Source organism: Panthera tigris, chromosome F3 (assembly GCF_018350195.1).
Source record: "Panthera tigris isolate Pti1 chromosome F3, P.tigris_Pti1_mat1.1, whole genome shotgun sequence".
Lineage (NCBI taxonomy): Eukaryota > Metazoa > Chordata > Mammalia > Carnivora > Felidae > Panthera > Panthera tigris.
The window spans coordinates 33,159,639-33,174,537 of record NC_056678.1 but is presented as its reverse complement, the minus strand read 5'-3'; the positions used below and the strand labels follow the sequence as shown (position 1 = coordinate 33,174,537).

Genomic DNA, 14,899 nt, shown 5'->3' with positions numbered 1-14,899 from the left:
CGCCTGGGTGGCTCAGTCGGTTGAGCGGCCGACTTTGGCTCAAGTCATGATCTCACGGTCCGTGAGTTCGAGCCCCGCGTCGGGCTCTGTGCTGACAGCTCAGAGCCTGGAGCCTGTTTCAGATTCTGTGTCTCCCTCTCTCTCTGACCGTCCCCTGCTCATGCTCTGTCTCTCTCTGTCTCAAAAATAAATAAAACGTTAAAAAAAAATTTAAAAAAAAAGATAAAGGAAGGTTCCAACTTTAAAAATCGTTTGTTTCTTGGGGTTAAGCATCTGACTTCGTCTCAGGTCGTGATCTCACAGTTCATGAGTTCAAGCCCCATGTCAGGCTCTCTGTTTTCAGCACAGAGCCTGCTTCAGTTCCTCTGACCCCCCTTCGCCCTCCCCCCACCCCCGGCGCTGGTTCTGTCTCTTTCTCTCTCTAAATAAATAAATTAAAAAAAAAAATTTGTTTCATGGGGTGCCTGGGTGGCTCAGTTGCTTAAGCGTCTAACTCTTGATTTCAGCTCAGATCATGAGCTCATGGTTCCTGGGTTCTAGCTCTGCCTAGGCCTGTGCTGTGCTGACAGCATGGAGCCTGCTTGGGATTCTCTCACTCCCTCTCTCTCTCTCTGTCCCTCCTCAGCTTGTGCTTTCTCTCTCTCAAAAATAAACTTAAAAAAAAATCCTTAAAAAATTAAAAATCATTTGTTTCTTAAGAATGAACCAGGAACTTTTATAAATTAGAATATGCTTTTCCATTAAGATATTGTTGCTATTAATGGTGATAGGTTATTTTTTTGTGTTAGTGTTTGTTTATTTTTGAGAGACAGAGAGCGAGTGGGGGAGGGGAAGAGAGAGAGACACACACAGAATCCAAAGCAGGCTCTAGGCTCTGAGCTATCAGCACAGAGCCTGATGTGGGGTTTGAACCCATGAACCATGAGACCATCACCTGAGCAAAAGTCGGATGCTTAACTGACTGAGCCACCCAAGTGCCCCAATGGTGGTAGGTTATTTTGGTTGGCACATGAATGCTACTTAACTAATGTAGGTGAAGTAACTTTTCACTTTCCCTTTGAGTTGACCTTTCCACATGATTCACTTTACTAACGTTTACCACACCACCTGATATTTAAGCTTTGTTGCATTCCTGGAAGTCAACTATAATTTTAAATAATATTTCTGTGAAATTTTAAGCTGAACCTTAAAAAACGCAGAACACATTTCCATTTCTGAATCACAAGTAAGGGAATTACATTGACTTCTTTTATTTTTATTTTCCCATCTCAACCCCTGTCCGCACAACACATGGTGGGGAAAATTGGGTAATTGCTTGAACTATATGTTTGGAAACTATTTTGCAAATAAACTTATTAATAAAGAAGAATGAAGAATTTACTGTTTTATATATATAATTTATTGTCATGTTAGCTAACATACTGTATATACAGTGTGCTCTTGGTTTTGGGGGTAGATTCCATGATTCTTTGCTTACATACAACACCCAGTGCTCATTGCAACAAGTGTTCTCCTCAATGCCCATCACCCATTTTTCTCTCTCTCCCCTGTCCCCCACATCAACCCTCAGTTTGTTCTCTGTATTTAAGAGTCTCTTATAGTTTGCCTCCCTCCCTCTCTGTTTGAAACTATTTTTTCCCCTTCCCTTCCCCCATGGTCTTCTGTTAAGTTCCTTAAGATCCACATATGAGTGAAAACATATGATATGTCTTTCTCTGACTGACTTATTTCACTTAGCATAATACTCTCCAGTTCTAACCACGTTGCTGCAAATGGCAGGATTTCATTCTTTCCCATTGCCAAGTAGTATTCCATTGTAAATGGAATCTTTTCATGTCTTCTTTATCCATTCATCAGTTGATGGACATTTGGGCTCTTTCCATAATTTGGCCATTGTTGAAAGTGCTGCTATAAACCTTGGGGTACATGTGCCCCTCTGAACCAGTACTCCTGTATTCTTTGGGTAAATTCCTAGTAGCACTATTGCTGGGTTGTAGGGTAGTTCTATTTTTAATTTTTTGAGGAACCTCCACAGAGCAGCTGCACCAGTTTGCATTTCCACCAACAGTGCAAGAGGGTTCTCATTTCTCCACATCCTCACCAGCATCTGTTGTTTCCTGAGTTGTTCATTTTAGCCACTCTGACTGGTATGAGGTGGTATCTCAATGTGGTTTTGATTTGTATTTCCCTGATGATGAGTGATGTTGAGCATCTTTTCATGTGTCTGTTGGCCATCTTGAAGTCTTCTTTGGAAAAGTGTCTGTTCATGTCTTCTGCCCATTTCTTCACTGGATTATTTGTTTTTTGGGTATTGAGTTTGCTAAGTTTTTTATAGATTTTGGATACTAACCCTTTATCTGATATGTCACTTGCAAATATCTTCTCCCATTCCATCAGTTGGATTTTAGTTTTGTTGATTGTTTCCTTTGCAGTGCAGAAGCTTTTTATCTTGATGAAGTCCCAATAGTTCATTTTTGCGTTTAATTCCCTTGCCTTTGGAGATGTGTCGAACAAGAAATTGCTGTGGTTGAGGTCAAAGAGGTTGTTGCCTGTTTTCTCCTCCAGGGTTGTGATGGTTTTCTGCCTCACAGTTAGGTCTTTCATCCATTTTGAGTTTATTTTTGTGTATGGTGTAGGAAAATGGTCCTGTTTCAGAAGAATGAAGAATTTAAAAGGAAGCAGTTCTTGAATATCCCCTAGTGCATAAAGGTATATAGACTAAATAATTTAGAGGTACCAGGTCTAAATTAGCAAAAATAATGTCAGTAGGTAATCAGTAAAATAAAAAACATTTATGTATTTTTTGTAAAGATTTTATTTATTTTGTATGTAAACTCTCCATCCAACATGACCAAGAGTCATATACCCTACTGACTGAGTCAGCCAGGTACCCCAAAATGTAAAAAATTTAAATTGTAATGTAATTGTAAGTATCAAATTAAAAGTACCAAGCCCGTAGCATACTTCAGAAATAGGATTATATGTATAAGAAGATAAATCTCAATTCCAAATGGCAGATAAGCAAACTTAGCAGCTATATGAATGTTGGAAAGTGAAGGTAAGCCATATGATATTGTCCATGACTGGTTTCATAGAAAATTTCCACTTAGAAATTTGGAGAGCACAGTTTTTTGTTTTGTTTTGTTTTGTTTTGTTTTGTTTTGTTTTGTTTTAAAGATAATGTTGGCAGAGGGAATTCTGTATTCTAGTCTGGGGGAAAATGTCGTCAGTGCTGAATAGCCTTGGCCTAAATTCCTGAATTTAACAAGTTTAAAGCTCAAATGCACCACACATGTACAAATTAATTTCCTGAGCAAACTATGGTGATATTAACCTGGGCATGGAAGCTCACACAACTTGGTTATATATATAGTAACTTGTGTGTTGGTGATGAAATAATAATAATTAGGTCTTTCTGACTTTCCATATGAAATTCTTAAAAAGGTTGAACAATTGGATTAATCAGAGCCAGTCAGAAACCATAAACTCAGAACTGTCAGTTTCAAGTTCAAACACATGCTTTAGAGTTCAAGACATTTTTAAGGGAGGTTACCTGGAGAAAATATCTTTGGCACTATACATATTTTACCTATTTTTCATAGATAATCTGTGTCTCTCTCTCTCTCTCTCTCTCTCTCTCTCACACACACACACACACACACACACACACACACAGCTTTCCTGAAATATGGACGTTTAAATATTTTCTGGGTACAATTTGTTCCTTAAATAACAACTCTTGCTTGTAGCCTGCTTTTAGCATACAGTTCCTGGTTCAGTAAATATTCACTGAATTAACGAAAATGGTAAAGAATGAATGTCTAATTGAACATAAGCTGTGACTGAGGGAGGGATTATATAAAAGCAATGAAAGACAGTTCTGCTCTAGATTTACAGTCCAACCTCACTTACATAAGTGCAAAATCTTTTCTTCTTTGTGTCAGTCCCCAATATAGCTATTTTGCGCTAAGAGTTATCATTTTCTCTTCATTTCAGAATCAGTTAAGTCCCTATTCCTCAATGTTGTTGATTGTCCAGACTCTCAGTACCAAATGAAGTTGCAAATTGGGTAAATGGTTGAGTGGTTCAAGTACTTTAGGTAAAAAATGAAGGGGCTAAGTGTTGCTGTGTTCTAGATTGGCCTGTAACTGTTCATAACACCCACAGGTTTGTAGATTTTTTTTAAAAAGCTGCATGTGACATGCTTTTCAGGCCCTTTATCAAAACTGTCTGATCCCTACTTTTGTATGGCCTCAAGGTGTGTTTATAATGTAGAGATAAATATCAACTCCTATTTCCAAAGTGGAAACCAAGCTCAGGGTAGTGGCAAGCTTTATCAGAAATGTGTGCGTGTGTGTGTGTGCGTGACAGAGAGACAGAGACAGTGAGAGAGAGAGATAGAGAGAGAGAGAGAGAGAAACAGAGATAGGGGGAGCGCAACGGAAGCTGCTGTCCTTAGGATGCCTTTCTCCTGTTTGCTCTTTGCCAACTAGCTGTCTCTTCACCCCAGAACAGAGATCTGAGGCGAGTACTTGGCTGATTCAGGCAAAGCAAAGCAAAACCAAAACAGACCTTCAGATTACCTAAACAAGGAGTCATTGGGTGGGAATCCCCGAGCCCAGTCTTCAAGCGAGGAGACCTGTCCATGGTCCTGACCACATCCTTTCCCTACTCTCCTCCTTCTTCGGCTACGGACGCTGCCAGCACCCGAGATGCTTACGCCTCCGCCGTGCTCCTGGGCCCGGGGAAGCCCCGGGCCAAGCGAGTCGGAGCCTCCTGCACATGCTCAGTGCGCCTCGGGCCGGTCTCCGGCGAAGGTGCCGGGGCTCCCCAGACTGGGCACCTATTTTGAATCCCGGCGCGAGGCGCTGTGGGGGTGGCGGGGTGGGGGCGGGGCGGCGTCACGTGCCGCCAGCGGCGGCGGCAGCCCGGGAAGGTTCCATTTCTTCGGCGGCCAGCAGTCGGACGCTCGGGGCGCCCCTCCTCCGCCCCGCCCCAGCCCGCCCCGCCCGCGGCTCCCCTCCGGGCTGCGCAGCCGGGCGTTTGCGGGGCCTGCCCCGCCCCTCTGGCTGGCGGACTCCGTGCGTCTTCCGCCCGCACGCCGGCCCGCCGCCCCCGCCATCCAGTTGGTGCGGTCCATGGCGAGCACATCATGGCGATTGAAGGTAAGTGGAGGCCGGCCGCGGTAAGGGAGGAGGGGGAACGCCCAGGGAGCGGGGCTCCGAGGCGCCCGGGAGGCCGTGGCGCGGGTGGGGCGCTCGCCTGCGGGAGGGGAGCCGGCTGGGGAGGCGCAGGGGTCCAGACCGCGTCTCGGGAGACGGGTGGGCGGAGCGGCGCCGCGGGTCCGCCCGACTTGCTCCGGCCCTGGCGGTCCAGTCGGCCTCGGCCCGGGGCCCGGCGCGGCGAGGAGCCGGTGCGCCTGACAGGTGCCGTGCCTGGCGGCGCCGAGTGGGGCTCCGGTGCGGCCCTGCAGAGCCCCGCGGGACGGGCCCGGGGAGCGAGGGACCGCGGGGCTTAGCCCCTTCCATCGCCCACCCCCCGTACCCCCTCCTCCGGCAAGTACCCGCTTTGCTACCAAACTGGAAGTCCAGTTTTGCTATCCCAGTCCTAACCATTCTTAGTCCCTGCTCTGGAGCTGACGCTGGACCGCACTCTTCGTCCATTCCCCTCTGTTTGCTGCTGTTAGGGGGCTAGGAAATTTGGGATGAAGTTAATTTCCTCAAGTGTTTTTTCCCCTAACACTCAAAACTGCTTTTTCTCTGGGAAAGAGAAGTAAATACATCTGAAATAACAAACGCACGCTCTTAGAATCCTGCGTGTGTATCAGTCCACTAAGTGTTGGTGTCAACAACACTCGTATTTTCGAAATACTTGGTGTTTACCACCTAGCCAGATGAGGTAGTTGCCATCAGAGTGTATTTTCTTCTTGTTCCATGTTTTTGGAAGTGTCTGTATTTTGCTTTGCTTTTAAGGAGGATATTGTGAAAATTAGTATCACACGGCTAGGATGTTTATGTGAAAGACTGCACCATCTTCCAGCCTGTGTCCTTCTGAGCTTAACTCAGACCGTGAAAGTAGTTTGTAAAATTTACCTGGGTGCACGTCCGTGTGTACAGATTCACATCATCTGTACAGATGTTCGAGGTACCTTTGGCTGTATCCTCATTAGCTCAGATTTTATGTGTGTTCCTCGTAAACAAAACTTTTCAGAGCACTTCCCATCTTGGTGACTGACTAATCACCAGTAGCATACAGCTCTGGGGGTTCCTTTTTGTCAGATCCTGCATCCTCCAAAATAACTTTAGCTGCGTTTATGCTTATTTAAGAGATTCCACCTATTATATGCAAGACACACATTTCAGACACATTCACACATTTCAAATAGCTACTTTAGCCAAAACGATGGAGAGCGCTGGGAACAAGATCTATTTTATAACCTTTGATATTTCTGTTACCCAGAGTGGTACTTTCAAACTCTTTTCCTTATTGTACTTTTTACTAGAGGTTAAAAATCCAGCAACCAAATCCACTGATTAATGTTTTGTACTTTATTTCCCCAACCAGTTTGTGGTAGTATTTCTTAATGATGTGGTAAAGCTAAAAAGGTTTATGCGGAAGGTATAATAGCATCTGGATCTGATCTTGTAACTTGTAATTTCTTGATATATTTTAGTTTTTCCTCTTTTTCTCAGTCTTTCCTACCCCACAGTTAAATGTGATTGATTCCCTTTTTTATGTTAACTGATGGCATTTTGTTCTGCCTTTTACTACTAGTATGTTTAAAGAACAAGATTTTTGAAATTCTCCTAGAGATTCTTCTGTGTTTTAGATACTCTCATCGGTTTTTTAATACTTAAACATTTGTCAAAGTCTTCTTAATATAAAGATTGGAAATTATACTTTTTCTAGTTTGGTATAGAGACTAAAGTTAGTTATTAGCATTTCAAATAAAGATGTCAGGTCAGGTTATTCTAACTGTGCTGTTTATTACATACCGGAACACTTTTTTTTTTTAATTGTTTTTAATGTTTATTTATTTTTGAGAGGGAGAGAGAAACAGAGCTTGAGCAGGGGAGAGGCAGAGAGAGAGAAGGAGACACAGAATCTGAAGCAGGCTCCAGGCTCCCAGCTGTCAGCACAGAACCTGACATGGGGCTCCAACTCATGAACCGCAAGATCATGACTTGAGCTGTAGTCGGACGCTTAAAACCAACTGAGCCACCAGCTGCCCCCGGCACCCTCCACCCCAGCAAATTACATTCCCATGCTGTTTTTTTTTTAATTTTTTAAATTTTTTTTAATGTTTATTTATTTTTGAGACAGAGAGAGACAGAGCATGAATGGGTGGGGGGGGGGGGGCGGGTGCAGAGAGAGGGGGAGACACAGAATCTGAAGCAGGCTCCAGGCTCTGAGCTGTCAGCACAGAGCCTGACGCGGGGCTCAAACTCACGAACTGCGAGATCATGACCTGAGCTGAAGTCAGAGGCTCAACCAACTGAGCCACCCAGGCACCCCTCCCATGCTGTTTTATGAAGTAAAATGAACTCTGGATGATGGCTTTGTACTAGAGACATTTTAGGATTTTAGTGGCCCAAGGGGGCATCTCATTCAACCTTCTTCCCAATGAAGTGGTTCTTAAAACATTCAGTCCCTTCATTCACCTGTTAATTCAGCAGACTTAATAGCACTAGCTGTACTCAGTGTTCTGTGCAGGACTCTATGGGGCCATAAAGATGACTAAGACTGCACTCCTTCCCTCAAGGAGCACATGTTCTAGTTGGGGAGACAGATAATTTTAGTCATGTAATTACAATACGGTGTGAACAACAAAGGATGAATCATCTTTTGTATAAAAACACTCAATGGGGATGAATTTATTGAACTCATGTGCCGGTGGACATTGAACAATGTCTGCCAAGTGGAAGTATAATTCTTACAGTTCATGAGGTCTTTGAATTTGACCAAAAACGTGCCATTCAGTAACTTCTGTCTAACTACTACTCCTAGATCTGCCGTTTGGAGCAATAAATTAAAAGCCCTCTATTCCCTATATACATGACATCCCTTCTGCCATTTGAAGACAACTTTTGAACACTTTCTAGACAGAATAACCAGCTCTTCCTCTGGATGGTGTATAGTTGTATGTATGTTTTAAAGTTTGAAATGAAATCCATTCCAGATGCATTGCTGAGTAGCATACATTTAAAACTGTTCTGCCATTTCTTATCTTGTGCATAATCCTATTAATGTAGCTTAATATTAGCATAGCCTTTTTGGAATTGTATGTTGGCTCGAGATGAGGTTGAAATGAACCAAAACCATAGAGTCTCTTTCACCTGGACTTCTTTCACATCAGGTGTCTTCCATCCCTTGCATAGCAAACCAGTGTTTTGACTCAAAGAACAGATCATTTGTATCTGTTAAGCATATTCTTCCTAGCTCTGGCTCCACATTTTAGCCCTTGAATTTAGATTTTTAAGTACTGAGGGTTACTTTTATTTCCTCCTTTATGTAAAACCCATACTGTACATACTAAGTAATCATTCACTTCCTCCTTTTATCAGAAAGTAAGTGCTAGTCAGGACTCAGACAAATATACGATGATGGTGTTACCACACTGATCTAATATAATTCCAGTCAGTGGTAAAGAGTTTAGTTCTAGGAGTGCCTGGGTGGCTCATTCAGTTAAGTGTCCAGCTTCAGCTTAGGTCATGATTTCATGGTTCGTGAGTTTGAGCCGCATGTTGGGCTCTGTGCTGACAGCTTGGAGCCTGAAGCCTACTTTGGATTCTGTGCCCTCCTCTCTCTCTCTGTCTCTCTGTCTCTCTCTCTCTCTCTCTCAAAAATAAATAAACATTAAAAAAAAAGAATTTAGTCCTATCTTAAAGTACAATTTTGAGAAAGCATTTTGAAATATTGAATAGTTTACAGATCCTTATTGTTACCCTAGAGGTCTGGTGGTAATCATGTTGGGAATCATTGGTCTGCTCTAGCCTATCAAGACCTATAGTTTTCATCCAGTGTATTAATTCTTGTAATGTTGGCCTTTGTCAGTCTGGCATTGTTAACCATTTCCTGTGTTTAGGAAATTTTCTCCTCTCTCTTGATTACTTCTCAGTCTTTCCTTCATCTTCTTTGCCTAATGTTCTTTGTGTTTCCATTCTTTTTTTTTTTTCAATATTTCTATTTATTTTTGAGAGAGAGAGAGAGCAGGGGAGGGGCAGAGAGAGTGGGTGATAGAGGATCCGAAGCAGGTTCTGTGCTGACAGCAGAGAGACTGATGTGGGGCTCAAACTCAGTGAACCATGAGATTATGACCTGAGCTGAAGTCAGACGCTCAACCGACTGAGCCACCCCGGTGCCCCTGCGTTTCCATTCTTAATCCTGTTCTCATCCTTTCTCCATACTGCTGTAATTGCACATATTGAGTAATTTTGTAATCACTTGTTTATAATTTGTCTTTCCTGTCAATTCCAGAAGGTAATATCTTCTTCATTTTTTTACTCCTTACATTTTGCACAGTATCTGAGTATAGTATATAATCCACAAATATTTTTTGAATAGTTATAATGGAATTCTGTAAATTATAGATGTTGATTACATTGATTCCCAGATGTATTTGACCAAAAATCTGCCATTCATTAACTTCTGTCTATCTACTAGTCCTTCTAGTTCAGCTTTCTGGAGCAGTAAATTAAAAGTGCCCTATTAATTCTTGTGATGAGAACCGAGCGATGTATGGAAGTGTTGAGTCACTATATTGTACCCCTGAAACTAATACTATACTGTATGTTAACTGGAATTTAAATAAAAACTTAAAAAAATGAAAAGTGTTGGGGCGCCTGGGTGGCTCCGTTGGTTAAGCATCTGACTCTTGGTTTCAGCTCACATCATGATCTCACAGTTGGTGGGTTCAAGCCCTGTATCAGACTCTGTGCTCTCCCCCCCCCCCCCCAAAATAAGTAGACTTTAAAAAAGCAAATAAAAGTGCACTGTTAATAAAAGCACACAGAGTTTTCCTAATTTATATTTTCAGATAGTAGCTAGATATCATGGGTGTTCCACAACAATCCAAAATATTTAGTTTGGGACATTCAAAATGTCCTAAAGTTGTCATCACAGCCACCACATCCAGTTTCTGTATCCCCACTCTATGCAAATTTACCATCTGAGTGTCATTTTTAAGTAACCAGACATCTGAGATAGAAATCTGGAAATCAACCTTGTCTTAAAATTCACCCCCCCCCCCACATCTTGTTGATCACTAAGTCCTGCCAAGTCTACATCTCAAACGAATTTATGATGCTTACTGCTTATACTTTAGTTTATTCCCCCTCATTAAAGGGCTTGTATTAGTTTCCTAGCTATTCTTGTTAGCACCAGTTTTAGGGTTCCTTCCAACCCATATTCTGAACTGTTGCTAGTTATCTTTGTAACATATAAATTATTTAAAACCTCAGGTTAGAGCAGGCCTTTAATGATCTGACCTATGCCCCTCCTTCCCTCACTCCACATTTTTCTGACTTCCATAGGATTATCAAAATAGAGGTAAAATTACTCACTTTTGTTGTTAATGTGCTGTATATCAACTTTAGCTACTTTAGCTCTCTGGGTAACATTTTTTGAAGTTATAAAAGAAGACTATATTAGAAAGAATCTGTGTGTGTATGTGTGTGTGTGTGTATACCTTTTATTCATAAGGCACTTTGTCGTTTAGCACACACTTCCACATACATACTTTTTTAATCATCAGTACAATTCTGAGATGCTTTTGAAGGTTTGTTGTGACTCTAAGATTTCCAAGGCAGAATTTGGACTTTTGAAGTATCGAATTAAGATATCCCAATACAAACATGTTCTGCCACAAGTCCTGAGGGAGAACATCACACTCCTTTCCTGCTTTCCATGTTATTGTAAGAGCTCATTAGGATGTAATGGGGGATGATAGAAAGTCATGCCTGTCTACAGTCTGTGGCAGAATGAGACAGTTTATCGAGCAGTTTATTTTTGGAGGATTTACAGTTCAGTTTAATCAGTGATATTCCTAAAAGGGATATTTTGACTTTCGGCAGGTATAAAATTCCTGATGTTTTGCAGAGATTTAGGATATGTTTAGATGTGAGGTATGTTTGTTCAGAGACCTCTCTCTGTAATTACTCTTGAATAATTTACAGTCTATTTAAGGTTTCTGTCCTAACTCACTAAACCAAATTAGAAAAACCTAGGGAACATTAGAGAAACAGTTGCATTAAGAAACATTTCCTTTTTTCATTGGTTTAGGTAGTGTTAGAACACAATGGCACAGGCCAGCATAGAAAGCTAGAGAACCACATGTTGGCTTATTTATTTGTTGAGTAATGCTGCTTGCGTTATTGTTTTCTTTAAAGTGATTGTAGTGTTTGTCCATAGCATATGTGTAGTAGCATAGTAGACTGTCTTCGTAGATTTCCAGTTAGCTGACTTCATTCTTTCCTCCACTCCCAAGTCCTACCTAGTTTATACCTAACGTGACAAGCCTGTGGGGGAGAACATCAGATTCAACAAACTACTGTCAATGAAACATTCTAGACTCTTGAATAAGACAATTATGTACATATTTCGTATGTATGTGTAGTAAAATCTTAATTGAAACCTAAAAAATTGGAACCCTTGATTGACTTTTTTTTTTTAAGAAGGAAGAAATAGTGACAACGCAGCAAACTGTCATCAGGAATTTGTTTATTTAGGAAGTTATTTAAAAACAAACTTCTAAGATCCATATGTACATTCAGAACATTACAGTTGTAAGGCTGTATTAGGAGTCATCAGGAGATAGAGGATTTTAATGAAAAATTATCTTCAGCATTTTGAACTTACTAATATAATAATGCATATTAGTAATTTTAACAAATGAACTGGTGCAGTAGTCAAAACACAGGTGTTCTCTTTTAAGTAGAAAATTAAGTAGAATACCTTTTTTAAATTTTTTAGATTTATTTTTGGGAGACAGTGAGTGTGCACCTGCAAGCAGGGGAGGGACAGAGAGGGGGGACAGAGGATCTGAAGCGAGCTCTGTGCTACAGCACAGAACTTGGGAACACTGAGATGACCTGAGCCAAAGTTGGTCGCTCAACCAGCTGAGCCACTCAGGCTCCCCAGTAGTATGCTCCCTTTTTTTTTGAGCATATACTTATTCAGGGATTTATGGTGTTATCTTAATGAGCATCTAAACAGTCAAAAACTTAATTAACTTAAAAACTGAAGTAAAAGTGGCTCAGAAGTAGGAAAAATGGGTTATGTTTGTGAACAATAAATTTACTTTTATAAGATAAACTTGTACCTCCTGGAAAAAAAATTATTGAATAAATTTATAGGAACTTATATGGATCAAAAGATATACTGTACTTAGCAAGATTTGCAAATTATAAAGTACTCTAAGATATTGTTATGAAAAGAGGTACACTTGGTTGTTCTGTGTGATGCTGGAATGGTGCCGAATATATGTCTCAAAACTTAGGCTATGGTATAGGAATGTTATAAATAAAAAGAGTTTGTAAAAGTAAATATAGGAAGGACTTACTCAGGGGCGCCTGGGTGAATCAGTTAGTTAAGTATCAGACTCTTGATTTTGGCTCAGGTCATGTTCTTAGGGTTCCTGGGGTCGAGCCCTGTGTTGGGCTCTGCGCTGACAGTGCAGGGACAGGGATTCTCTCTCTCTTCCCTCTTTCTCTCTACCCCTCTCTCAAAATAAATAAATAAACACTTAAAAAAAAGAGAGAAAATACTTATTCAGATTATTTTAACTCTAGTAATTGAATAGCAACAATGAAAAAGAAAAGAAAAGAATTCCAATTTGGGAGGATAACTCCCAGAGGATTGGAGGCCCAAAAGTTTGTTGTTGTTGTTGTTTTTAAGAAAATTTCTAAAAAGAGGATAAGTTAAGAAGTATGAGAAGATTAATGTTTATTTTGGGATATTTACACAGGAGAGTGTTTGAAATTAACTGGTAACTGATGCTGTAGAAGAGAAGAAAACATACAGAATCTTTTCTGTCTCTAGGCATAAGTCTAAGTTTTCTTTGAGTTTTGTCCTTGTGAGGAATGCAAAGGGGATTGACATTTTATGGTGTTCACCATGGGCTAGGCATCATCTATCCATTATCACAGTGTGGACGGCAAATGCATGGCACTGTTCTCTCTTTCTCCTGTAGCAGTCATCTGTTTCCTTCAAGTGTCTTTTTAACATCTCCCTACCAAGTATCAACTTTGTTTCAGAATCCTTCTCAACTTTGCCCTCCACCCCATGCCAGCCGCTACTTTTAATAGCCCAGAGTTGGTATACGGATAGGAAAGCTATTTTCCATCCTGGAGTTAACTATTATTACTACTTTACAAATGTGTTTAGTTATTTTTATTTTTTCTTACAGGCACAAGGTTTACAAAGACAATACTAGGTGATGCTGACTTGAAAACTGAAGCTTGACTCAATTCAGAAACCATGGTCTTTCCATAATACTGTGCTTTCAATTAGGCACCAAAATTGGTATCATTCCTTGAATAACTTCATTAGGGTTAAAACTGAAAGGTGTCTATAGATTAGTGACTGTGGTCTAAATGAGTTAAATTGGTTGGGGAAGGTGGTAGTTGGCAACATTAACAGGAAATATTTAACATTTCATGCTTATCATATATAGCTATAACAATTAGCTATAACAGAGTTTATCAGTGTAAGCTAGACATTAATTTAATTTTGACCACTTTAATGCATGTATTTTGCTGATCTTTAGATAAGGTAGAATTTAAGGTATTTCTAAAGTAGCCTTGTGCTGTTTGAGAAGTTAATATTGCCCGTAAATTGTAGTGACTTAGGTTATTGGTCAAAGTTAACATGGTAGACAAAATAAAGTCAATTTCAGAAAGGACTCCTAGATCCATTTTCAGTGAACTAAATCTTTGGGTTTAATTGCATTTTTGTATACCTGGCCATATTTTGATGGGACTAGAGCATCACTGCATATTTTCCTTCTTTTTTTTTTTTTTTTAAAGTTTATTTATTTATTTAGACAGCAAGTGCGTGCGCACGCACAAGCAGAGCAGCAGCAGAGAGAATCCCAAGCAGGCTCTGTGCTGTCATCACAGAGCCTGACATGGGGCTTGATCTCATGAATCCGTGAGATCATGACCAGAGAGTGGAAATCAAGAGTCAGAGGCTTAAGTGAGCCACCCAGGCTCCCCACATATTTTCCTTATGTAGGCATATGGAAAAGTACATACTTTGTAAGTCCCTATCACCCACCTTGTCTCCACTTAAAAAGAAATTCCTAGTTCCCAGGCACACTCTCAATCATGTGTCCATTCATACACAAACACACACATGCGCACATTCGCAGCATGTATGTATGTGTGTGTGTGCCCATACGCATCTATTTCCTCTTACACTATGTACTTAACGCCAATTGTAGAGGATTCTGCCAGTTTATATTATGCTCCTACATGGGTTTGCCTGAGGGAAAAGATGGTAACTTTGACTAAGCTTGTCATTTTCTATCTCTCATTTCCATGTTGCTGAGATGATTATTTCAAGAGCAATGCTGGCATTATCTCCAAGAATAGTTTTGAGAAACTGACTTGTATTTTAATTACCTGAAAGGGTTAGAAAACAATTACATAATTTTTATTTTATTTGTAAAAGTGAAGAAAAATTGATATTTAAATTTCTTACTGTATTAACCCTAGTGTACTAATTATTTTTTCTGGCAATAAACTAGTGACCCTGGGCAACTCTACTTAACGTTTAGTGGTTCAGTTTGTTTATCTGGATTGAGCTAGACAACTTTATTTCTGACTTCTAGCCTTTTTATATTCTGTCATTCTGTTACGATCTCCCAAGTCTTCATTATTGTTATGTCTTTGAAGTAAAT

General features: G+C 40.5%; 1 protein-coding gene across 1 annotated transcript in view; it reads left to right on the top strand.

Annotated features, from left to right (window-relative positions):
* The first annotated feature begins 5,127 nt into the window (after positions 1-5,127).
* Positions 5,128-14,899, top strand: part of SYT14 (synaptotagmin 14) — a 219,762-nt gene continuing 209,990 nt past the window's right edge. Inside the window, exon 1 of the mRNA XM_042976653.1 lies at positions 5,128-5,165. Within this exon, the coding sequence (XP_042832587.1) occupies positions 5,153-5,165 (13 nt within the window). The 5' untranslated portion in view covers positions 5,128-5,152. The remainder of the gene's footprint in view (positions 5,166-14,899) is intronic.